Genomic DNA, 25,912 nt, shown 5'->3' on the forward strand with positions numbered 1-25,912 from the left:
TAAAATAAAACTAACAAAACTTATGCTTAGCAAACAGTTTGCTACATAAACGTTTAACAAATAATAATTATTAAAGTAATTACAAAAATAATTTACTTAATCCATTCCTTTTTTCCTATGCTTTTAGTAGGCTGGTATTCACAGTGCATTAATTATTACATCATTAGGTATCTAGTTCTATCAAAATGTATTTTATTTTTATTAAATTTGCATAAACAAAACGTAAGATGAATAATATACCAAATATACAATACAAAAATTCAATTTGTTAAATCGTAATTTAAGTTTTAATCATTGATACATAAACATTGTAAAAAATATTTCATTAAAATTAAATAGAATATGCATCGATAATATAAATAGGAAAAAGTACGAACATTTGAATGTAGTATGTTAATTGGAAAAATAATAAGTTATCATGTATGTTCCATGTTTATTTCTGTGGAATTATTACGGCGATCTGTAAAAATGTACTTGTACTTTTTAGGAGGAAAAACTGCGTTCAACATCAACACTTACTGGTTATTAGAACATTTTTTAAATTAGCCCATATATCCACAACAACATGGAACCGATAAATCGTTGAAATTAGCACTGTCACCTTGAAGTATTTTCGACACTTCTTTTCAATTAATCCTTTATTTTTATTCAAAAGGTTTTTACTTTTTGTTTTAATTATTATACTATTTTCATTAATAGGAAGTTCCGAGGGAAGTTCATTGACACAGTTTTCCACTTGTTTTAAAAATTTTAAAGAGTCTACAATTAACGGACAAATTAGAGCCTTAATAAAGCTTTTTGATACTTTCAAGGGTACATGAAAAAATTGTTCTAATGAAAGCAGATCATATTTTACATTTAATTGGCAAATTCATTTTGGATACCGACGGTTGTGGTTGGATGAATCCCGTGGTTTCGGAGTTATGATTTTTTTTATACTTAAAAATTTTTGAACCGGTTGTTGATATGGTGGTTTTGACTTTATGTCAAATCTGTTTGAAATCCGAAAATCGGGTTGAGAAAATGATCGGGAACAACATTGGTCCTTGCATCAAGTCCGTAGTACCAGTATTTCCCGAGTTACCGTTGGTTCCAACTTAGTTATTAACCATATGATCTAAGATAATACAATAAGTATTTATAATATTTACACAATTCGTTTTTTCTATACATGCGCATTGCGCATAGATCCAACTATCCAAGGCTATTATAGTTAACAGGTCTGGATCAACGTAATATTAAAATATCGATATCAATATTGAAAACCTTCCTTGAATGCAAAAACTACAAAAAATCGACACTAATATTGTTCATGAATTCATGATTGAATTAATCATCGATATATAGCTATAATATAAGCAGTCTTATAAAAAGACAAGACTGTAATACTGACTACCGAGTCACAATTTTATTTGATTAATTAATAATAATAAAACAGGTTACAACATATTCAGTGAAGTTTTCATGATTCTGATGGGAGGGAGGGTTATGTATAAATTAAGTGTTGTAGAGTTTTTTTACATAAATAATGCCTTTATTATAAGGGGAAAAAGGCAATTAATAGAAAGGAGGAGGGTTAAACACCTAAATACACCACTGAACGTATTATATTACATCGCTGTATAAAATAATATTATGTTCCATGGATAAATGAAGATCGAAATTATCTTTTTTACAATACCACTTAAATGTTTGCAAGATTTCTGACAAAAATTAATTGCATTGATATGTATCAATCAAAAAAACATTTAGCTCAAAGTTCTGTGTTATTTTATTTTTACCACTTACCTCTAATACTAAACTTAATAGTGAGTAGACACAATGCATTATCGGACAGTTTCTGTGTTGGATATCGACTAACTTTTTTGGTATGCCATTTCGTTGAGTATATACATTTGTATAAAATAATAAAATGTGTATGTAATTGCATTCAAAGATAACCCTAAGCATATTCTTTCTTATGATAAGCCATAATTAATATTCAGACTGATGTTGACTCAATAAGTAACTTTTAACTGATACTACACTAAATTTTTGTAGAAATTATAATAAACTATGCTTAAATCAAATAAACGCTATGTTTTAACTGAAATAATAAGGTATAATATTAAAAATGTTATACATAAAAAAAATTGCTATTAATGAAATTATATGTACACACTAATTATTACTTTAAATACATTTTTTTAATTTCAAACTTTTCACAATAGATCATTTTGTATGTATTTATGCAAGCTAGAGTGATTTATTATTAAATAAATATTTATCAGGACAAACTTATACAATAATTGTATTTACTGGAATAAATATTTAAAATATTGCATTACTACAGACTTTTAACTCATTAACTGTTCACATGTATCGAGATTCATAAAAAATTTACTGAACCTTCTTTTGGCACAAAACTATAGAATTGTATTTATTGCAGTTATGATAGAATTTAAAAAAAAAATATACTGTAAAAAAAAGCCACATAATATTTTTAAATTAGGCCAAAAAGAATATAATTTTAAAATGCCAAAAATCCTAACAAATGTCCTAACCCCTAACATAAATTTAGATTGTTCTCTAACATAGGTACACAACATGAATTGGAATTGCAAAAAGAATTACTATTTACATTTGTGATGAACAAATTACATAAATGTATAAATATAATTTATTAATATAATGTACAGCCGACAGCTGGTGAAAATTGTAACTGAAATTTAGTTTTTGTTTTTGTTAATCTAGTAATATTTAATAATAATAAAAATGTGGATAAATTTTCCATTAATACATATTAACGTTTTCCATTAAAGCTGGTCAGTCTGAGTGGTGTTTTGACATTAGCTGCTGCCTGCTGTTGTATTTGATAAGCCAGGCCATGTATCTTAAAACCATAAAGTCTATAAAACAATAAACAAATTATTATTATCCAACTTAATATTATTTTTAACTAAAACACTAATGCTGAGTTACATAAACAAACACTAAACACATACGAATTAAATTTACTATACTCAAATTACATAATACTATAATTATTACGACCTATGATATGTGATAATGTTTATAAGAGACATTTTAGAAAATAATATCAGACTATTATTATAACCATTACTTTTATTTGTAGTTGATTCTCAAACTAAATAGTTTAATAATTCTAAATTATAGTCAACAGATCTTAACAGTTCTATTTAATTATTAGTTATTATTTATGTAGCTTAGCATATTTCCAATAATATGCTCTCTTCTCATAGCAAACCAAGTTGGAAATGTATTCTATAGTGTTGAGAATAAAAATAAAAATGTAAAAAATATGTATTTTTGAATATTTTGTCAACCTTGGAATAGAAATGTACATTTTTTCATTTTTATGTACAATTTATCCATCTATTTCAATTATTCAATAATTCAGACATTTTTCACTGCCAAAAACCTGCTTTCATAATATGTAGTAAAATGCAAGCAGGGCAGTTGTTGGAAAAATAAAGTGATGTTTCCAGGAGCCACCGATGATGACTGGGTTCACTTTTAAATGAAGTAAAGTAAGAATATTTACTCATTGAAAAAAATACTGGGCTATACTATACTGAATACTTTTACAGACCCAATAAATTTGGTCAATAGCTTATTGTTTTCATACATCATACACTCAATTTTTAGTAGTTTAAGTGTAATATAATGATGTTTATACAGATGTTATAAGAAATATAACATTATCCATTGCATTTTAAGAAATTCTAAGACTATCATACCTACTAAAATTAGTTTACAGACATTAATTTAATATTCACACATACCTAGGCACAAATTGATTGCTAGGCCTTGGTGGTCTGTATTCTGGATGTACCATAAACAACATATGTGGAAAACCTGTACCAAAATAAGCACCATCTGTGTGATGATGACGAGAGGATTTTGGTGTATATACATCCATACATTTAGGACAGTAAAGCTTAACCATTGCTTCTCCTGGAACATCTGACAAACCTGGACAAACAATTTCTTAAGTTAGTATGTATTATTCAGCATATAAGAACAGTAGAACACAAACAATTTTAATGTAAGATTCCTCAAAATTTTTCTATCCTTCTCAAAATAAAAAAAATACTGTTAAGTAACTTTCATTTTTTATGAGTACTTGAATTTAAAATATTTAGGGTATTTGATACTTGGCGTAAAACTAATGAATTTCTATTAAATAATGTTTAATATTTTGTTCTAAAACAAATACCTATAGACACCTAAAATGTTCACCATAAAGTTTATATTATAATTTTTAACATGTAGTAAAATATTCAAAATATGTTGAGCTACTTAGAGCCATGAGATAATCCCTATTTTTGATAATGACTAGTAGTATAAACACATCTTTATAGTGATCTGTAGAATTTGGAAATATATATTAAGTGATTTATGAGTTCTTAAACGTTAGAATCTGCCGACATAAACATATTAAAATACGGCCTTATATAATATTTACATGGATGGTTTTATATTTACCTATTGGCAGCATTGGTGAATTTTCACAATAAACTCGTGGGCAATGTCCAAAATCACCAGTTTGATATTTCTCAATCATTTGAGCAATACCACGGTTTGTCAAAATGTAACGAGCATGTATCAAACCATATAACATCTCAGCAGCCTGTTCAATTAAGTCTGAATGATTTGGGTTGTCATCCAAGTCATCATCTAAAAAATGTATTTAATTGAAATAATTGAAATAAGAAGAAAAATATTATGTAATTTTTGATTACATAATATTTCAATATTAATGTTTTAACATAGTATATTTAAAATACATTAATATTTAAATAGAACACATAATTGGCAACAATTGAAAGATTTTTTATACTTATTTGGGAGCACTAAAATGATCCTAAAATGAAAGTTGAATGCACTAAATTTACCTTTTGATATGTCATCAAGTTTCGGGGCAGACTAAATACTCCACTATATGAATGATATATTTTTTTATTAGGAACTAGTTTAAAACTGGATAATATATAATAAATATGCAAGTTTTATTTTCATGTTTATGATTAAACCTTATGTTAGAAACCAGATTTGAGACTATTGTATCATATCTATAATTGGTATGTTAAATTAATTAGAAAATGACAAATACTAAAATATACAAACCTGGTTCAAGATCCAAAATCATATCTAAAGCTTGTCTATAATGAGGCACTTGTTCATTGAGTCCTGTCAAATTGAATTTGTCTTGAATGTAATCTTCATCGACCTATTAGAAAATAACAATTAACTGACTGTAGACTATAGTTTTAGAAAAAAATATTAACCTCGCAGAAAAACTCATTTCCCCGCAGTCCACAGAACCATGAGATCCAAGAAACTTCTTCGGAACTGCTCATCCTCCTGTCATAAAAATTAAAAACCTTAAATACACATATAAATATACAATAAAATTAAACTGGTATAGCAGCGATCAAAATGACGCAATGCTCGCAAAAAATTAAAACTGATAACGCATCTTAAGCGAAAACTAACATAATATTATTAATTGTTATGGAACATCATTATATGATTGGTAGGTTTAAAACGAATTTCCAACACGTATAAAGACATGCTAATGTATGGCCAAATGACTTACCTTCTTTTACTTGGGCTAGCCACGCTTTTATGTTGGACACAATTTCTAAAATGGTTGACGTATTAATTTTCTAAACAATTTTTAATAATAGTTTGACTAAGACCAATTGGTTGTTAGATGTTACTGAGTAATAAGTATTGAGTAATGGAAAACGAAATAATGGAATTGGATAAGAAATTTGGTGTGGAAAAGAAATCACAGAACAGTCGAAAAGTAAAAAAGTGTACACCAATAATATTCAGTGTGACCAAGTGTTTATTGATTTTATTTTATTCTCCTTAGGCTGTTCGCGTATAGCTACACTGTTAACATGTATTTGTTCGTTATCAGCAGGAAGTTACGTATCATTGTATATTTGTATGCTTCGAATCAAAATAAACATTCAACAAGTTGATTGTTGTCGTTAATCTAAAATCGTGTTGACATTCCTTTAATCCTTTCGTTTTTTACTTTTACTTTTCCAACCAATTTCTAGTTTTATTATGAATATTTATTTACTTACAACTGTGTCCCATTGATGTTGTCATGGCAAACGGTGGTTGGCGTGAATGCGCGAATTGGCTAACAAGGTGTGGCGCGATCAGATCTGATCATAAAGTCAATTGGCCGGAATCTACAATCGATGATTTAGCACATACGCTTAGGGATGGAGTAATTTTATGTAATCTTTTAAACATCCTAGAGCCAGGATGTCTTGGAACAAAAGACATAAATCAAAAACCACAAATGGCTCAAGTAATGATATTAACTTTCATTATACATTGGAAAATTAAACAAATTTAATAATAAAATGACATCTACATACCTACGTCCATAAATAAATATTATGGTCGATAAGAGTAAACTACTGTCATGCAGATGACATGCGTAAACTTAAAAAGTTCAAAATCCAAAAACTATTACACCCCGCTTGATTACCCATCAATTTTTAATCTTAATTTTTTTTTTTTTTTTGTATCATTTAATTACATTACCTTACTTATTTATGTAAATTTTACAGTGAAATAATTAAGTTAAAAAATAAATAAAATATATTATCATTCTTATATGAATGTTATTTATGATTAGGTATATTATATTAAATGGTAGTAGGAAAAGAAGACAGAAAAACATAACCAACTAATTTATTCATAAAAGTTTATTGAGTTAAGTTTTGTTAATTTGAAAATATTTTATATAACAGTTTATATTGTTCTAATGGAATTTCCTTCATCAAAAATCCAACTAGTGTCATCAATTGAATAAAAATATGATATTTTGTAGATAAACTACATATTATCTTAAAATCCATTGTATTTATATCTTACACTTAAATGCCATGTACATTTAGGCTGATTTATTATAATATAAAATACTTAAGTACCTATTCAATATTTCAAAAACTAATTACATTTTTAAGTTATATACAGCCATACTGGATTCCTATATTCTACCATAAGAAGTAAAAAAAATTAGTCATCCACTACCTGTAGTATTTTTCATTCATTACAGCTTTTTGGTTCCAAATCAAAAACTTTGATATAAGGATTATACAGGATGATTCACCATGTATGTTCACTCCCATTTTTCCTTAATAATAAATGTATTCTAATTCTGACTTTTGGTATTTTTAAATATACTTATATCATATTTTCAAATTCATGGGATTTCCTATACTACTTAAGGAATGTGCTGGGGTGATACAAACTTGTGGGGACTATGGTAATTTAAAATGTTTAGTAATTTATATAAATCTACCAATATCCAATCTTACATCTATTTTATATTAATCTAAAGCCATTTTTAAGAACTATTATCTTTAATATACATATTTTAATAATTGAAAAACAACTTCATCAAATTTGGAATTAAAAGTTCTCTAAAAGTTTGAATCATCCCAGAATACTCATTAAGTAGAACAAAAAGTCTCAGGAATTTGAAAATATGGTCCTTAAGCATATATAACAATTTCAAAAATCAGAATTCGAATAAATTTATTATTAAAGATAAAATTGGGGGTAAGCATTTGCTTTTTGAATCAACCTGTATATGACTCAAGTATAATTCATATATGTACCTAATTAAGTGGGTTCAGTTTACAATGGCTTATTTTCCTAGATTCATATTAAAGTATTTAACCTATATATTATGTGCTAATTGTGTTGTATATTAATTTGTTTATGCTATATATTTTATTTCAAAAACATGTTTGTTGTTAGACTTGTAGAAAGTTTAGACACTAGCTTAAATATAAATGAAAATTTATATTGTTTTTTAAAAGTAAACATATTTGCAATGCTTTCAATTTATTTATTATTATTGTTATTTTTTTTTTTTAGTTCTTATGTTTACGCAACATAAAGACATTTCTGCAAGTATGTCAAGAAGTTTTTGATGTTAAAGAGTATGATATATTTGATCCAATTATATTGTTTGAACTATCTGATTTTTTCAAAGTTATTCGTACCCTATCAATTCTATCACAAACTCTAAAATTACAAAGACTTCATATACCGTATGTATCTATAATAAATAAATATAACAATTATTATTGTTTTTACACGTAACATTTTTGTTTAATGTGCTTTGGTTGTAGTGGATTTATTGTTACTAAACCAAGAACATTATCTCAAGAAGATATCTACAGAAACATAAATTCATTGTAAGTTATATTATTTCACATATATTTTTAGTGATTTAAAATCAAAATTATAATTCCATACCATTTATGTTAATAAGTTATTTATCTAAAATGTCTGTTTGTTTATTTTACTAATACTCTTGCTTTAACTACCTAATTAATTATTGCATTTTAAATACATTTTAAAATTATGTTTTAGAGACCTTGTATCTTCAAGAAGTGCTTTATTAGATTCTTTTCATGAAAATGAATACACCAGTTATGATACTCATATTCGAAATGAAGAAATTTATCATGATTTATGTGCAATTGACATTCAATCTTCACTCTCTATTTCAGAGGTAAATTATTAAATATTATTAATTATTTAGTTTCTATGTTCATCTTTGTTATTAAGTTACAAAAAAATAAGTAAAATTGTAGTTCTTTGTTTAAGTTTCTAATTTTTCAAAATTTGAACTTAATATATCTTTAGAAGAATCTGAATTTCATAATTTTCAGATTTTTTGTTACAGTATGAATAGAAACGTATTACATTTGCAACCATTAGCTATAAAAATAATACCTATAAAAAAATTGTGCCAATGTATTTTCCATATATTTTAATTAGTAAATGAAGAACTTATGAGGAAGCTTATATTACATTTTCAAGCTTCTTACAAAGCATAACACAATGACACTTTAAATAAATTGAATACTTATAGAGAGGTAACTAAATAGTTATATCTGGCACTTAGTTTAATGTGATGAGGGCAGTGCCGTAATTCATACCTAAATTGTGTAGAACATCTTCTTTTAAAAGATTATATAAAAATTCCAGTATGATAAAATCTGATATTCAGTCAATATTTTTTATTTTTATTTTCCGAATACATTTTAAATGTGGTCTCAAAATTAACCAACTGCCAAGAGAAAATTTAAAACAGTAATATATATTGATTATATTAATTAAAATGTATAGTTTTATTTTATACAAAATCATCGTTCAGTAGAACCAGTATTTCTGATTCCATGGGGCTAACACTTAAATATGCTAAAAACCATTTCTCTGTTAATCATTCATAAAAATCAGGTACACGATAACAATATGAATTTTGAATTTTGAAATTGAAAGAACCAAATTAGATAATTTATTTATCATTACACATCTCTTACTATCTATGAAACAAATAAATTAATGTTTTTTCTAAAATATTGACCACTTTCTATGTTATAGACCATATAATATTATACACTAATAGATAAATAGTAAAAAAAATATTTTAAATTATCTTTACTAATAGATATTACTTTTTTTATCATTTAGGACCTATTATTTATCAGGCAGTACCTAAAATAAATTGTTTTTTTTATTTATCAAACATAATCAATTGTAGGTGGTATACCTCTGTTTAGTTAATAAGGTAAAATAAAGTGTTAGTAGGAAAAAAAATGTTTAAATTGTAGAAGTAGGTAACATAAAAATTGTTTAGAATTATAAAAACTTATGTAAAGACACTTGTAGTTGATAGAAAGATTATGGGTCTTTTCACAGAGGGTATAGACAAAAGTTTAATATTTACATAATATAGTTTGTTGCAGAAATGGTTGTTGATTTCTAGGTACTGATGTCTTGATTTGTGTAAAGATTAGAATTATAACTGTATGATCAACTAGATACATTATGATGTAAACTTTTTAATTAAACTTCACTTATTTTTATACGTTCATACTTATTTTAGCATCCTGTAGTTCCACAGCAAATTGTTGAAAAACGAGATTATGTCATTAATGAACTGGTTGAAACTGAAAAAAATTATGTTGATGTATTACAAACATTGTTAAAATGCTTTATAAAACCTCTAATAAAAATAATGAAAGAAGATGACTTTTGTACTATATTTCAAGGAATAAAAGTAAGCTTTAATCAAAATGCCATTTTAGTTTTTTTAATATTTTATTTATTATTAATAAAATGTTTTTAGGAACTTCATGAAATACACAAGGATTTTCATTTGGATTTAATAAAAGCATGTTCACAGTATAGCTCCTTAAGGCTTTCTGATGTCTTTCTTAATTGGAAGGACAAGTTTCTAGTTTATGCAGATTACTGTGCAAACCTTACAACAGCACAAGATCGAATACAAGACATTTGTAACCAGAATGAACATATTAATAGAGAAGTTAATGTATGATTAATTATATTATAGATATTCATATTTTTTCTATTTATATACTTTTTGTCTTGATTAATCTTCTGTTTTTAATAAAACTTATTAGTCATTTCATGTTTTACCTTCTTCACATTAAGTTATAAATATTTATTTTAGTTTTAATTTTGTTGCTTTACTTTTATATTCTATATTTGACTTACTGTCTAAATTCCATTTATTAGATTCACATTTTTTGTAGAAACATTTTATAAATGGGAATTGTATTTTACAATCCTTTTAATGTTTCTAAATTTCCTATGTTATTAAGTTTTTAGGTATACCCCACCTCTTCTTACTACATTCTAATTAAAATACTAATTAATTGTATTTTTAGTAAAAAATTGTCAATTAAAATTTTTTAAATTTTAATATCAAAATGTCAGCAAAATTGAATTAATCCTTTTGTAGCGTTGCCAAGAAGAAGCTAACAATGGAAAATTTAAATTACGAGATATCTTGTCTGTACCAATGCAAAGGATACTTAAATACCACTTATTATTAGATAAACTCATACATGATACTCCGCAGGTAAAATAACCAACATAAATCTATTTTTGTGAAAAATAAAAAATATTTATATGATTATGATTATGAAATAGACACATAAAGATCTTCCGGGATTAGAATGGGCAAAAGAGTGTATGGTAGATATAGCTCAATATATAAATGAAGTGAAGAGGGATAGTGATACTTTGCAAATCATGAATGATGTTCAGGTAATAAATTATTAATATTATTATTATGAATAATGCATTGTAATATTATAAAATGTTTTGTAATTTAAAATTATAACAAAATTATAATTTTTCAGAAAAGTATTGTTGATTGGGATATTGCTGGAATGACGGAATTGAAAAACTATGGTCACTTAATTGCTGATGGTGAATTAAAAATAAAAGCTCATAATGATCAAAAATTAAAACCAAGGTATTTTAATTTGTTTAAATGATTTGAAATGTATAATTTAATTAAAAGTTAGTCTGATGTTGCTTATTGTGCATGTTAGTATAAATACATGTTTGATGTTTAATGATTTTCTTTGCTTGTTAGTAGATATTTTATTATTTTCATTTTTGTAGATATGTCTTCATTTTTGACCAAGTTGTGTTGATGTGCAAATCAATTAGAGTAAGTTAAATTTTTATCCATGTATTTATAGAGTTAATTATGCACTTATTTTTATGAACACTTATTATTGTTTTTTTATAAACATAAAATTATGAAACAAAAAAACATTAATAATTTAACAGAAATTAGTTGTTCTTATGATGAATCTTTATTATAAAAGGTAATTATTTATACTGAAACATACTCTCAATTCAATTAAAAAATAAAACTTTTAAATAATAACATTTCAGAAAACAAATCTTAAAATGTCTTGTGAAATGTACTTAAAAAGAGTTTTCCTACTTACTTAACTTTTCCCTAAACATGGTTTTAAGATCATAACTTTTCGAAAATTTGTAATTAAATTAAAAAACCTATATAAGGTGGGATAAGTGGTTCCAAAGTTAAACTGATAAATAATTAAAATTCTGTTCTAAGATGCCTAATCCTATAAATAGATCAACTGGCATAATAGACAAAACTACAAATGTACCTACATACTTTTAGACAAAAAAAAAACTTACTTGCACTTGGTATGTGTTGGTAGCAACATGAAAGTAGAGTGTGTATCAAGAAGTTTGTGGTTATAAATTATAATAAGTGTGCTTAATTATGTTTGCATTTAAATTTTAAATATATACTAATATAGTAATATGAACTTTATAAAATTCTTTTAAAACGGGCCATTGCCATTGTAGTTATTGTGTTTGTACTGTTTTTTGCTGCATTGTCTCTTGAAGCAGTAACATTGTTTTGGCATTTTTGATTTTTTCTATAGATTTGGATAAAAAAAGTTGTCCCTCATTCAAAAAGCTTGAAATTTTAATGCGAGGTATAACTGTAGGATTAAATTGAGCCTAAATCCACTACATCTGATCAAGGTTTGGGACTTGTATCCCTTAAAAAAAAATTAAAATATACACAAAACATGACCACTTTGATTTTTTTTTTAATAAATTTCATATATTTGACATTTAATATTAATCATTTCAGGAAACAACAGGTAAAGTATTATAATTCATAATAGATGCGAAAACCTATGTCTTTTAATAAACCAACTATATAACATCATATTTATATTGCATGTATATTTTTCTAACCTACACAATATAATCAATTATTATCCATGAACCCCGTGATCGTGATTTGAAAATAATGATGGTAATTGTTAAAAATCGTTATGTAAATGTCAATAAAGCAAAAAAATTTAAAATATGCAAAATAAAACTTTTTGTTTAAATTCTCTGTTCTTTGAAACCTAGTATACCACTCTGCTATGTTTTACTACATCTATTATGGATATGTAAATGCTGTAAGTCTCAAACTCTGCTTTTGGATTATGAGTGTTTGAAGTTAAAAATTTGACAAATTGCGTCAAAATCTTAAAAGTATGCAAATTATTTTGAAGTCAAAAATTCATAACATATATAATACCCATACCTGAGAATTGAAAATTTGATACTAAGTTCTATATATGTTGTTATAATTGACATTGAACAAGGTTTTTCATAATTTTTCTCTACATTATTTAAAAAAGAAATGGGTAAGTAGGTAACACTCTGCTGTACATTAAGTGTCTAGAGAGTCACAGTAGTAGATGTATTAAATTTGCATTCAATTATATAAAATCATTGTATAAGAAAAATGATTCTGAGCGAAGAAGTTCTGTAAGTTTATGATACTACTTAGCAAGTAAATTGTATGATATTATAATGATGAAAGTAATTTATTTTGCTACTAGTCATTAGTACTACACTACTAATATATAGTTGGTTAAAATAATTTTCGTCAACCAAATTGCATTTAAAATTATTCTTATATTACATTATTTCTCTTACTATAGGTATCTTGTTATTTTTGGTTTTAGTACATTTTTGGTTATAGAATGAACAAGTTAAATTTTATATTGTATCAATGTGTGAGGAGCATTGTATTAAATTTTCAAGCTTTTTGATCCAACTAATAAAATTGTGTTGACGTTTATACTTCAAACCCTCAGAAAAATTCAATTTGACTTTTTGGTAGACATTTTTTCTTTAATAAAGGTAGACAAACTTATGAGGAATCTTGTATTCAATTATCAAATCTTTAACATAAATACAAAATATTTTGCAAATTTTTGTGATTTTTATGTATTTTGTCAAAATTCTACTACAAACACTCAACTTTTTTTAATTGCCACTTATATTTTATGAGGAACAAGCACAAACAATATAAAAATAAAATATAACATATCATTGTACAGTAAAACCTTATTAGTCTGGGCTTAGTTTAATCTGGACAGCCGTTTATCACGCTAGTTCATGATGTAGATTAAAATAAACATGAAACGAGTTCAATTATACAACTATGTACTATGTTTTAGGTTTAATATTGTTAATTATATGTATTAGATAGACTTAAGTATTGTAAGTATAGTAAAATATCCATTACATTTTTTTTAAATTTATAATTTACGATTCTTGGTTATTTTGTTTAATCCGGACTTTCATCAATTCGGACAACTTATAACCCCAATTAGTCCGAATTAATGAGGTTCTACTGTAAAATCAATACATTCATTGCTTCCCTCAGAATCTAAAAAAGTATAACGTAATTACATAATTATTTTTTATGAGCTTCAGATGGTAAATTTGATGACATTAGATATTCTCAATTAAAATAACGATTTCTCATAAAATAATTTTAAATGATTTGTTGTAATTCTAAACATTCCACTGTTTCTTAAATATTCCATACTCAATGAAATTTTCAAAATATTTGGACTCATGCTATAGGTAATTTCAATTATATAATTTTATTTTAAAGTTGTGTTAAAATGTTTTGGCATGTCCATAAACCTTAAATTCAATTAAATATTAGATCCTACATAAGTTGTTGTTTTAAAAATCTATTTAAGTCCCAAGACTCAAGGATTTGTTATTATTTCTTTGTCTTACCAAAATAATGTGATCAAATTTAGGATCTTAATGTAATGAAGTTTATATGTTTTTAATAAAGTAAGTTTTATTTTGACATATTTAGTTCATTGGTTTCCAGAGTGATCAATATTCGTTTAAGCAGTCACTTATTATATCACAATATCGCCTAGAAGATTATACTAGCCGCAAATTCTTATATAGAGAAAATAGATGGTCCTATCAGTTCCACATGGTTCACAAGTCAGAAAGTACGGTGTATACATTTTATGCAAGATCTGAAGAACAAAAGATGAAATGGATGAAAGCTATTCAAGATGCGATGTAAGAAAATTATAATGACATAATCTATTATAATTGTAAATTTTAAAAAGTACTAATGAATATGACTAGCTTACATCAATTTTAACATATAATTTTTCTTGTATACATATTCTGGACTCTAGAGTAATATTAGTAATATTAATATTAATATTAGTAATCAATATTTTCTAATTTATAAACCGAATTTTCAAAATATTGTATTAATTGATACATTTTTATTAATAATTTATAAAATCAAAGACTTTATTTTTAGGGATAATATTGAGCCATCGGTATGCAATTTAACAAGTCACAAATTTGTAATGCAAACTTTTGATGCACCAACCGTATGTTATCATTGTTCAAAATACTTGAAAGGCTGCATATTTCAGGTAAACTATTATTTAAATGTAATTGGCTTTATCCTTAATGCATTCTATATCCGAAGAATATTTAATTTTTTTAGGGTTACAAATGCGAAGAATGTTTTATAAGTGTTCATAAATCATGCATACCAGAATCGGGTAGGTGTGGTTTAATTAGTCCACAATCTACTACCACCCAAAACACAATGTTTTCAAATCGTTTTCCAGCAGATCATACCAGTTTTAATCAACGACACAGAGTATGAATCTATATTGTTTTATAGTTTGAACTAAATAAATCTTACTATGAAAATACTTTTATTTAGAAAAATAATTTAAACAATTTTACATTCACTAACAAAATATTACTGAGGCTCAATTATTTCTTGTGGCATACCAAATATACAGTAAAACCTTGATTTTCTGTTTTTTTAGGGCTATTGTCAGGTTATTTTTTTTTAATTCATCATGATAATTTAACTTATAAATTAATAAATTAAAAAGTATGGTTATTATTTATTTTTAAAATCATTATTTATTAATTAAAGCTTATGTTAAAAAAAAACAAATTCATTAATATTAAAACTATGAATAATTTCCTGGTAGTATCAACAATTAACTCATTTATTAGAATTTAAATTAGTCTTACAAACACAGAGTAGTACAGTTTTTTATAACATGTTTATTTTATTTTATGTTCAGTAAAATTAATATTTTAACATAAAAAATGAATTCCAAAAAAAAAACATTTATATATGTATATTTTATTTGTATTTACAAAAATACAATAATTTATAAAAACAAAAATTCAACTTCTTATTTCAGTCACCAGATTGGACAAGAAATTGGTCAGACAACGATACTTTAACAGAACATTTGTGGTAAGTTTTATAAAAAATAAATTATTAACTAAATAACCAGCAACCTGCAACTAAAGCAAAAACCTGGGATTTTATTTGGGTTTTCAATAAAATTGTAGTTATAAGTATTATAGACCTTTGATCAAAATGTCTTGTTTTTAGGATTTTGCAAATATTTTTTTTTTTTTTTTGGGGGGGGGGGTAAGATTTTAGACCTCTATTCAAAACTAGTTGAGGACTAATAATTACCACTAAAAGCAATAATTACTATAAAATAGGTCACTTTAAAAAAATACATATAGCATTTAGACATTTGTTTTCTACATTTATCTTGCACAAGCTGCATGTCCACATTTTGCACTTTTATGATTGTGACTGATTGAATTTAGCCACAAATCCACAATATATTTAATTCAGAAGAATACCTCTTTTATTGTATGTATATTTTAACTACATATAAAGCTACTAGACAATAGTTAAAGTAGCTATTTAAAGCTCTTAAATTTCAGCGTATTCGCTCAAAAAAGATCCAACATTTTAGAAGTGTAAAACATGATTTATGAATTTTGCATGCAATTGAACCAAAGAAAACAAATTAGTCCTGCAGCACTAAAATAATTCAATATTACTTATAGTATCTTCAATGGGATTTTTACAAATATTGAGTTTCCTAATGATGTTTAGAAAAGTGCACAACAAAATCATGCCATGTTATTGATGAAAACTATAGTTCAATAAATTGTTTTATTATTTAGGTTTGTTGGAGAAATGGATAGAGATCGAGCAACAAATCTATTGGAAAGCGAATCTGGTGGTACCTATTTAGTACGAATACGACCTCAAGGACCTACTAGACCAGTAGAAACTGTTTATGCATTAAGTTTAAAGTAAGCTATTTTACAATTATTTAAATATTAATAATCAAAATTATTATTTTATTTAATACAAAATATGTAATTTATTTTACTTAGATCCAACAACCAAGTAAAGCATATGAAAATATGTGAAAGATTAGAAGATGGAATCAGCAGTTTTTATTTATCAGAAAAACGATTTTTTCCTAACCTAGTTGAATTAGTTAATTTTTATGAACGAAACAGTTTGAGTGAAAATTTTACTGGGTGTGTAGACTTAACATAATGTATAGTTGCTAAAATATTACATTCATAATAATTATATTTAACTATTAATCTTACAGGTTGGACATCAAATTGAAATGGCCATTTTGTCGAATACTTGCCATAGCAAAGTATAATTTTTCTCCCACTGAATCAAACCAGTTACCATTAAAAGAAGGATGTACATTGAAAATTTTGAGCAAAGAAGGGGATCAAAAAGGATGGTGGAAAGGGCAAATTGGAGACAAAGTAATTGACTTATTATATTAACATTATTTGATGATTATTAAGCATACAAAAATATTTATTTTTAGATTGGTTTTTTTCCAAAAGTTTATGTACAAGAACACTCACAGTGTACTTTAAAAATATCGAATTAAATTGTATTTAGTTCAGTTGTAACCAATGCTTTAATTCTTTTACAACCAGAAGAAGAAAACAGCTTGTGAGGCTCGGGACCAAATGTAATTATCCGCAGTATTTCACTGAAAAAAGTGAATAATATAATAAGTACATTTCACAAATAATAAATGTCATACATAGTTATTTATTTTTATCTGTAATGTCGCAAAAATGTATCATTATACATTTTAATAAATTTGATTGATAAAAAATTCATTGATTTTTAGATTTGATATTAAGTTTATTAAAATGGTGAACAATATTTTATTTTATGTGCTATATTAAGGAATATTTTTAATTAAATATTTTAAATTTTGTAAAGTTAACATATATATTAAAATTGTGTCCATAATTTATGTTTCAACATATATATATATTTTTTTACTTTTTTTAGTCATATTGTAAAAAAACGGTGTCATTACTATATATATTATTTTTAATAGCACACTTTTGTGTTAAGAGATTTCTATATTAATACAGCTATATATTATGAACATATTGTTAATACATAAAAAGTATATTAACTAAATGGTATTCATTAATTAATAACTATTGAAAACCAGAAGTAACCAATACTTTTTCCTTTAATAAAAGACAATCAACGAGTTATGTTTAAAATTTTATCTTTTGTGGTTTGTGCCATGTTTTTATGTTAATCATTTGTTCAAGTTTATGAAACATTAAAATATATTGTGAAAACAAATGTTACTCCTATTTTCTCTATATGGGGAATTTTTTTCTGTATATAATGATTAAATATAGATGAAATATGTATAAATGTTTAAAATATTAAGTATGTATTTTAAGTAAATTTAATATTTTTATATTTTAACAAATTAACCAGTGGATTTCAATTCAATAAATTAGTTTCATAATGTAATAGAAAACTATAAAAAAATAAATAAATAATGGATTCAATTTATCATCACTGATTTTATATACTACACTTTCTAATATTACCTTTTTGTTTTGGAATCCAAATGTTTTGTAAGATTTTTCAACTCTGCCTCGATACATTGTTCCACATGAACTTTTTCGAGTGGTAAGAATGGAACATAATGATCAATAATATGGGAATCTATTATTGCACTTTTCTTCAACCCTCCTATTAAATGAATACAACAGTATATTTAATTGTTTAAAAATGTACCTACAAAATTACATATACTCTATCTTATTTTAAAATAAGTTATAAACTTTCATATTACATTTATATAAATATAAATTTTGAAGCATGAGTTTTTTGTGTACTCAATAATCAATTGTCTTTAGATTTCACACTTTTAATAATCATTAAATTATGTCTTTTGACAATCGTAATAAATATTAACCAATTTAAACCAATGCAATACATAACTGGAACACCATAAATCCATGTTTATGTTACATAAAATATTAAAAATAAAATTTAACTACAACTTAGTGAGTTATAAACTTATAACTACTGTAAATAATATAAAATTTAAGTTTTACCTTCTTCATTGAAAGCCGATTTTAGTAATATGGTATCAAAATCTTGAACTTTCATCATCTCTCTAGAATATCCATTAACCCAAAGATCTAAATACTTTTTTATAATAGAATCACTGGCTGTATTAGTTAAAAATATAAAAATTGAATTTCTGTAATATTAATAATACAATTAGTTATGTTTCCTTTTAAAATTTAAAATTCAATTAATTAAAACTAATGTTCATATTTTAATACATTTTAGCAGTCCAATTCTATTGTCTTTTTTGCTGAAAAAAAATTACCTTTTCTACTAATAATGAATTTCTTGTAGATTCAACATTGCTCGACATTTATAATAACAGAAACTTCATGCAAAATGTTTATTCTTCTAATTTATTAAATAGCTAGACAATAGCATCAGACCCTATAAAACAATTAACTAATAAATTACCTAGAATCAATTGACACATCATTGTTTTCAAGAATAGGTATTAATATGTCTAATATACCCATTGGTATATAATGGATTTCATCAAAAACAAATAAATTTGTATCACATGATTTTATAGCGGATTTCACATTAGAATAAAGTTTTTCCTGAAATATTAATTAATATTAAGTATCTATAAACATTTGAGTATCAATTAAGAGTGATATTGTTAACTTTTGACATTTATAAATATTAAAAGTATCTAACACTTGACTTGTAACTTTTTAAATTGCTGTAGGAATAACTTAGGTACATCTTGATTAATTTTTCAATCTTTTGAAAACTAAAAATCTAAAATTTTAAATATCATTGAATAGCTCAAAAAGAACCAAAATATATTGAAAACTATAATTAGTCTAATAAAATGTAAAATCTGCTAAAATATTCATAGTTATTCATTTTTGATTTACAATAAAAAATGTAATCAATGTTGTCAAAAATGTATGAAATAGATCAAATAAATCTGAAATCAATACATTCATTGATACGCTCAGAATCAATTAAAAATAAATAATAATATAGTACTATTAGATATACAATATAAATTATAATCAGTGCAACAAAAACCAGAAAGGCAATCTACTGAAATTAATTACAGTACTCTTCAAAGTATTTCATAAAAAATTCAAAAGTAAAAGTACAAAGATATATTAAATTATAGTGAGAAGATCAAAATATTTAAATTTGATACAGAAATAAAGGTAACTATTCTACATTTTGTAATATTTATAGGAGAAGAGATTACAATAATCAAAACAAATCATTTTACATCCAAACAAATCTAGAATACACTTACCTACCTAAAGAAATTGTTTACCTTATAATCGTTTATTTTTGATTGCATAGGAAATTCAGATCGTCCATGAATAACATGATATCGAGATTTTTTTACTTTTTCCGATGTGAACATACGACTAGCAATTAAATCTGACAAAAAATTTTTACCAGAACCAGTGCAACCATGAAAACTCATTACTAATGGTTTCTTGTTATTTCTGCTACGATGCAAATTACCTGCCAAAGCAGATAATACAATTTTTGATGCAATATGTTGCCCAAAAAAACTTTTTTTCATGTCTCGTTCTAAATCTGTAAAAGGAATAATGAAAAACTAGTATACCTAGGTACAAATTTATTAAGTTAACACTTAAAACTAAATATACTAAAAAAAAAAACAAAAATATCTTAATTTGAGATTAAATTTTTAGTATTTTTAAGTAAAATAAATAAGTAGGTATACCAATTCTATTATAAAAATAAATGAAATGTAAATTATGTATATTATGCTTGTAAATACTTGTGAATTTATTAAATTATTATAATAATTTCAAGTTACAGCAAATCATGAACTAAAACAACTGCACGAATTCAGTATGCAGTGACATCAAAATTGATTGTCAATCAGAATATCAGAATTGTGAACACCTACCTATGTAGTATTGCAGTTTAAACATAATTGAACTTATTTACATTTACATAATAAACTTTTCAGTTATGAGTGATATAAGATATTAAGATACATAGAAGTATTCATTACACATTAAAAACTTATTTTATGTAAGAAGAAAAAACAAATACTGTAGTTATTTATTTTTAGTTACAAGATAAATTACTGCATAATATTTACCTTTAATTTCAAATGTTTTGGGACATCCACCAGAAAAAGAGAATATGTTGGGGAGTACATAGTTTGATTTATTTAGAAAGTATCCAGTCACAAAAGCTCCTACAACAAAAGTTCCTGTGATTGGATCTATTAATCCATGGACAGTAGTTGTGGATTTAAAAAAAAATAAACAACATAAGACACATGACAAGAAATATTTTCCACATAACATCATGGTGTAACAATTTTTATTTTAAATTATATTAGCTATGAGCAAAACATTTGTAGCTGTTGCAAAAAAAAATATGTTATCAAACAATAAACTAAATAATTAAACAAAAAACATAATGTATCAGTGTTAAGTAAATAATGAGAACTTTGAACTTAACCAATAGCAAGTACTTAATACAATTTAAATTAATAAATAATTCTGTACAACTGTAGTCGAAACTAATAAGTAACAAGTTTAAGTTCATTCAAATTTTAAAATTTAAATTGTCTTAACAGTTAAAAGTCCGAAGCACGGACTAAGATATAATGGACTGGAAACAGTGGAAACGGCAAAGTGGGCGGGTGACGGGGGACGGCCCACAAAAGGTGTCTCTGTTATCATCAACACTCATAATCGAGACGAATGGCTCTTAGCAGGAAAAATTTTTTGTAGAATCCATGACGTCATATCTCATGAAACTGTGATAAGGCGAACTATGATAACAATGATAACGAGAATATCAAATAATAATACTACCTATTAAATAGCAAAATAGTAAATTATAATATAATATTATATAATATTATTTTTATTTTATAAATGGTATATTAAAGTATTTTACTATACTATTACCTCTCTGCTAAAAAGTAAATAGTTAAAAATAGTTTAAAATTAACAGTGAAACTAAAGATAATCCTGATAATCCAAAAAGGGTGAGAACTCCGGAACATATTAAACGATAAAGAGGAGATAGGTAAACTAATTTATTACTACATTGTTGGTGTTGTATGCAGGTGGTCTGGCTCAGTGAATACAATTATTGCTGGTAAATATTTGACTTAAATAAAAGTAGATACATAAATATTCTGGGTACCTAGTAAGTTAATTTATTTTACTTTATCATATTTTGAATCTGTATGTACTATTTTATATTCACCAAGGCAGGGCAAATTAATGTTTTACCCTCAGATATTGAATCTAATTGATCAAACAAAACTTGTTAATAACATAAATACATAATACATCTTTGACGACTTAATAAATATGAAAATTTAATTTTGGAAATATCTAGTTGTCAGTTAATACATTATGGTTACAATTATAATATACAACTCTGAAATAACATAAAAAAAAATAGTAAAAATAATATTGCAACAAAAAAATTGAAGTGTCAATCATATTAGATAAAATAATTAAAATGTCAATAATTTATAGATAATAATAGTTAATAGATAGGTAATCATAATTTATAAATAGGAGTGGTCAAACATTTGTGTTGTACTTATGAATAAAGTTTCATTGGAAGAATTCCTTAATGATTCTCTAATATGCTTACTCTCATTAGATGATAAAGTAGGTGGTTCAATTCTTTTTTTTTTGTTGGTAAAAAATCTGGTTTGAGGTTCAATATTTCTCTTCTTTCCTACATTTGAAGTATTTTTAAAATCTGTATTTTTGGCCAATTTCGAAATTATTTTATCACATTGTTTTATTATATATTTTTGATCTATGTCATTTAACTTGGTACGATTCACCATTCCCAGTATTGACTCTAACTTATTTGTGATTTCACCTGTATTATCTGTATTTTCATCTAACTTTGGCTGAGTTTCGTTTGGTTGTAGGAAACCATTATCAACAGCTAATTCATATGTTAAAGATGTTGAAGTTACTGCAGGTTTACATGGTAATAAAATATTTTTTTTTTGTTTTGCACATGCATGAATATGCTTGCAAATATTAAAGTAAATTACATTATTCATGCATGAGCACTTATAGGTATGAACACATATCTGGCATTCAACACAACTCAAAACACATTCACTACATGAAAAATTTGTTTTCTCAACTTTATAATGGACATTGTAGTTAGTTGTAGAATTAACCAACCAGTAACCATCAACTTCTGATATCATATTTGATGTTACCTCAGAAGATTTTTTATGAGCTGCAATAATTTGATTAATTTTAGAAGTTTTTTTTTGTTTTGCAATTTTAATAATCCTTTCAAAACTTTTATCCCTAACTAATGACATAAGTGCATTGATTGACAGATCTAAGCATTTACATTTTTTCCCATCTAAATAACTATATTTTATGGTTTTGTGAAGTGCCTCTAAGTACATATTTGTATTTATACCAATGTGTTTTCTATTGAAATATGCCCACTTTTCTACTCTACATGAATACATCATTTTAAAGTACTTCCCAAAATCTTCAGTCTCTGTATCATTAAATAAGTCATCTAATACTTTTTGGAGTTCAATATAAAAATAATGTTCATTAGTTTCATACAACAATGCTTTTAAGGTTTTGAATACAATGGTTTTCTTTTCATTGCATTGTATTTTGCTTAAATTTTTTGTCCAATTTCTTAATACATGCCAAGTACATAAAAGCTGTTTTTCTGCAGGACCCATAACAGCGTTCCAGGCATTATAGAACGCTGGTTCATCATCGGACATAAACACATTTGCTGTAACTTTACCGGTTACATTTTTAATGCACTGAAAGTAATGTTTATATAAAGCGGTGTCAGATTTATTAGAAAAACAAAATGCAACGGGATATCCGTTTCCAAACTCATCCACCACAACTATAGTATACAACTGAAAATTATACCCATTTAACCCATGAGTTCCGTCTATACATACTTTATCATTTCCAAATTTCATTAGTAACTCTGACTGAAACTGTGTCATTATGATTAGACAAAAATCATCTTTTGTAAAACTTTGAACATTATTGTCACTGTTTCCCTGTTGTTTAAAATATATTATTGGACTTTCATCACCTTTCGCTATCATCTCTTTTACCCAAAGATTAACACTTATTAAATCGTTTTCATGTCTTTTGGTAGCATATGATATATTATAATCTCTTTTGATATTATGTATGTCCTTTTTTTCAATTAAGTGAATTCGTTTTATACTATCACTTTCAACATTTGATGATCTGATGTCTTCTAAGATTTTATTAACTGGTACACCCAATGATAATTTCCCTAAAAACATAATTAAATTTTATGAAGTTACATAATATTGGATCTACAAGTATGGGAATTTCATTGTAATTATTGCAACAATTTAGTATGACCAAATTACCTGCTATCTTGCTTCGATCTTCAGCAAATAATCTCTGTTTTCCTATTTCATGTGTATGTGAAAGATGAGTATTACAATACTGTACAGAAAGTTTGGAATTTTGTAAGTGTACTTTTATATTAGATGGGCATGCATGGCCAATTTTTACTGTACCACAACTTTTTGTAGATCGATGGCCCTATTTTATTAAAATATTAGTTTAAATAAATGTGTTTCATGTTCAATTGTATTGTGCTAAAATATAACATTTTTAAATAATAAAATATTTTACTTTTCTAGTAGTTCTTTGACTAAATGATCTATGGCAAAAAAAGTACATATATTCTTTATCGGTTGATTTTTTGATTGAAGTAGTTTTTACAAATTGACAAAATTCTTTTTCCTCGATAGTTCTTTTCCATGCATTAAAATCTATATAATTTTTAAAAATAACCAATGTAAAAAATGTTGTTGTAAATTACTTAATATATTTACCTTTACAATGTCAGCAAGTAAACTTGGAGGTCAATTTTCAAAAAATTCACAAATAAAACATTGTGTTTAGTACACAGGAAGATAAAACAAATATTTAAAATTAATAATTGAGCTACAAGTAAACATGGATAGGAATCAGACTTGCTTGTGTAGAAAACACGTCAGTATTAATACAAATATGTACTTAGAGGCACTTCACAAAACACTTCATAAAAAATGTAAACGCTTAGATCTATTTTACTGGTTGGTAAATTTTACATCAAGCTACAATGTTCTTTATAAAGTTAAGAAAATTATATTATGTCAGAGTTGTATATTATAATTGTAACCAAAATGTATAACTGACCAATAGATATTCTCCCCATATTCAATGATTTTAATTAATTGCAGTTACAAAAATCATTAATTTGCCCAGCCTTGGTAAATAGTACATACAGATTCAAAATATGATAAAGTAAAAAAAAATTAACGTTCACATAATGAATACTTTATACTGATAAACTGATCCAGTCATCCGGTCATCGACAGTTTCACAATAAAACAAAAAACACAACATTTCTCCAGGTACTTATATCGTTATCCTAGGCAGAATTAAACAATATTAGACACAAATAACAAAATTACGAAGTACGATATTGTCAGAGCACATACATACAACACCAACAATGTAGTAATAAATTAGTTTACCTTCTATATTTTCAAAATGTAGCAATTTTGTCTCAATATTTACATTATGTATACTCTGTAAATGAACAATCAATCCAGACATTGATGAAAAGGATTTTGGACATAACGAACATAATGATTGACGCTGTACATTTTTCATCAAATGGCTTTTGACATGCTGAATCAAAACCTTTTTTAAGTCAAAAGTTTCGTTACAATCATTGCATGTGTACAAGTTACGTTTAATAACTTTAGTTTTTTTTAAGTCTTTATGTTTAATCCTCATATGCTTATTAAAACCTGAAATTGATTGAAACTTTGCTTCGCAAACTTCACAGGAATACATAATGTTGTTCGTAAAAGTTTAAACTTATAGAACTTTATTTAAGTGAAGTAAAAGCAAATTCAAGTTTCAGACTTTC

The 25,912-nt window shown here is 25.5% G+C and overlaps 4 protein-coding genes and 1 long non-coding RNA gene across 6 annotated transcripts; 1 reads left to right on the forward strand and 4 right to left on the reverse strand.

The window, feature by feature from the left end:
- Positions 1 to 2,361: 2,361 nt before the first annotated feature.
- LOC111028960 (casein kinase II subunit beta) lies at positions 2,362 to 5,819 on the reverse strand. The gene is made up of 6 exons (XM_022307757.1): positions 5,603 to 5,819; positions 5,292 to 5,367; positions 5,131 to 5,233; positions 4,489 to 4,680; positions 3,786 to 3,975; positions 2,362 to 2,888 (listed from the first exon to the last, which is right to left on the reverse strand). The coding sequence occupies exons 2-6, from the start codon at positions 5,361 to 5,363 to the stop codon at positions 2,783 to 2,785; spliced, it is 663 nt and encodes a 220-aa protein (XP_022163449.1). The 5' UTR covers positions 5,364 to 5,367; positions 5,603 to 5,819; the 3' UTR covers positions 2,362 to 2,782.
- Positions 5,820 to 5,957: 138 nt separating this feature from the next.
- Positions 5,958 to 17,548, forward strand: LOC111028958 (protein vav). Of its 2 annotated transcripts, none has more exons than XM_022307754.1 (18): positions 5,958 to 6,337; positions 7,921 to 8,096; positions 8,178 to 8,243; positions 8,422 to 8,563; positions 9,944 to 10,117; positions 10,187 to 10,390; positions 10,823 to 10,942; positions 11,014 to 11,130; positions 11,226 to 11,341; positions 11,494 to 11,542; positions 14,546 to 14,763; positions 15,017 to 15,134; positions 15,209 to 15,367; positions 15,933 to 15,988; positions 16,723 to 16,854; positions 16,939 to 17,088; positions 17,166 to 17,334; positions 17,400 to 17,548. In XM_022307754.1, the coding sequence occupies exons 1-18, from the start codon at positions 6,128 to 6,130 to the stop codon at positions 17,463 to 17,465; spliced, it is 2,442 nt and encodes an 813-aa protein (XP_022163446.1). In that variant the 5' UTR covers positions 5,958 to 6,127; the 3' UTR covers positions 17,466 to 17,548. The 2 variants fall into 2 exon arrangements, with proteins under 2 accessions (XP_022163446.1, XP_022163447.1); XM_022307755.1 differs by having other exon boundaries at positions 14,561 to 14,763.
- LOC111028959 (torsin-1A-like) lies at positions 17,369 to 21,682 on the reverse strand. Its single transcript, XM_022307756.1, has 6 exons — positions 21,057 to 21,682; positions 20,247 to 20,518; positions 19,391 to 19,536; positions 18,961 to 19,109; positions 18,448 to 18,592; positions 17,369 to 17,570 (listed from the first exon to the last, which is right to left on the reverse strand). Exons 1-6 carry the CDS (start codon positions 21,268 to 21,270, stop codon positions 17,462 to 17,464), a joined length of 1,035 nt encoding a protein of 344 aa, XP_022163448.1. The 5' UTR covers positions 21,271 to 21,682; the 3' UTR covers positions 17,369 to 17,461.
- Positions 21,683 to 22,450: 768 nt separating this feature from the next.
- On the reverse strand, positions 22,451 to 24,235 carry LOC111028980. The gene has a single exon (XM_022307786.1). It carries the CDS (start codon positions 24,051 to 24,053, stop codon positions 22,494 to 22,496), a length of 1,560 nt encoding a protein of 519 aa, XP_022163478.1. The 5' UTR covers positions 24,054 to 24,235; the 3' UTR covers positions 22,451 to 22,493.
- A 204-nt stretch (positions 24,236 to 24,439) lies between these two features.
- On the reverse strand, positions 24,440 to 25,592 carry LOC111028981. The gene is made up of 3 exons (XR_002603959.1): positions 24,825 to 25,592; positions 24,622 to 24,761; positions 24,440 to 24,528 (listed from the first exon to the last, which is right to left on the reverse strand). It is a non-coding gene; the product is annotated as an uncharacterized LOC111028981 (long non-coding RNA).
- Between the last annotated feature and the right edge of the window lie 320 nt (positions 25,593 to 25,912).

Source organism: Myzus persicae, unplaced genomic scaffold (genome assembly GCF_001856785.1).
Source record: "Myzus persicae strain clone G006 unplaced genomic scaffold, MPER_G0061.0, whole genome shotgun sequence".
Classification (NCBI taxonomy): domain Eukaryota; kingdom Metazoa; phylum Arthropoda; class Insecta; order Hemiptera; family Aphididae; genus Myzus; species Myzus persicae.

What these genes read in the sequence shown, in the direction of transcription:
- LOC111028960 (XM_022307757.1), bottom strand. Translation starts at nt 5,363, where the DNA reads ATGAGCAGTTCCGAAGAAGTTTCTTGGATCTCATGGTTCTGTGGACTG. An exon ending in TTCACCAATGCTGCCAATAG is followed by an intron (nt 3,976 to 4,488) that starts GTAAATATAAAA and finishes TTGTTTGTCCAG; the next exon opens with GTTTGTCAGATGTTCCAGGA. An exon ending in AGCAATCAATTTGTGCCTAG is followed by an intron (nt 2,889 to 3,785) that starts GTATGTGTGAAT and finishes ATTGTTTTATAG; the next exon opens with ACTTTATGGTTTTAAGATAC.
- LOC111028958 (XM_022307754.1), top strand. Translation starts at nt 6,128, where the DNA reads ATGGCAAACGGTGGTTGGCGTGAATGCGCGAATTGGCTAACAAGGTGT. An exon ending in CTATATTTCAAGGAATAAAA is followed by an intron (nt 10,118 to 10,186) that starts GTAAGCTTTAAT and finishes AAATGTTTTTAG; the next exon opens with GAACTTCATGAAATACACAA. An exon ending in TTGAGTGAAAATTTTACTGG is followed by an intron (nt 17,089 to 17,165) that starts GTGTGTAGACTT and finishes TTAATCTTACAG; the next exon opens with GTTGGACATCAAATTGAAAT.
- LOC111028959 (XM_022307756.1), bottom strand. Translation starts at nt 21,270, where the DNA reads ATGATGTTATGTGGAAAATATTTCTTGTCATGTGTCTTATGTTGTTTA. An exon ending in CAAAACATTTGAAATTAAAG is followed by an intron (nt 20,519 to 21,056) that starts GTAAATATTATG and finishes TTCCTTTTACAG; the next exon opens with ATTTAGAACGAGACATGAAA. An exon ending in GATGTGTCAATTGATTCTAG is followed by an intron (nt 19,110 to 19,390) that starts GTAATTTATTAG and finishes TTAATATTACAG; the next exon opens with AAATTCAATTTTTATATTTT.
- LOC111028980 (XM_022307786.1), bottom strand. Translation starts at nt 24,053, where the DNA reads ATGATAGCGAAAGGTGATGAAAGTCCAATAATATATTTTAAACAACAG.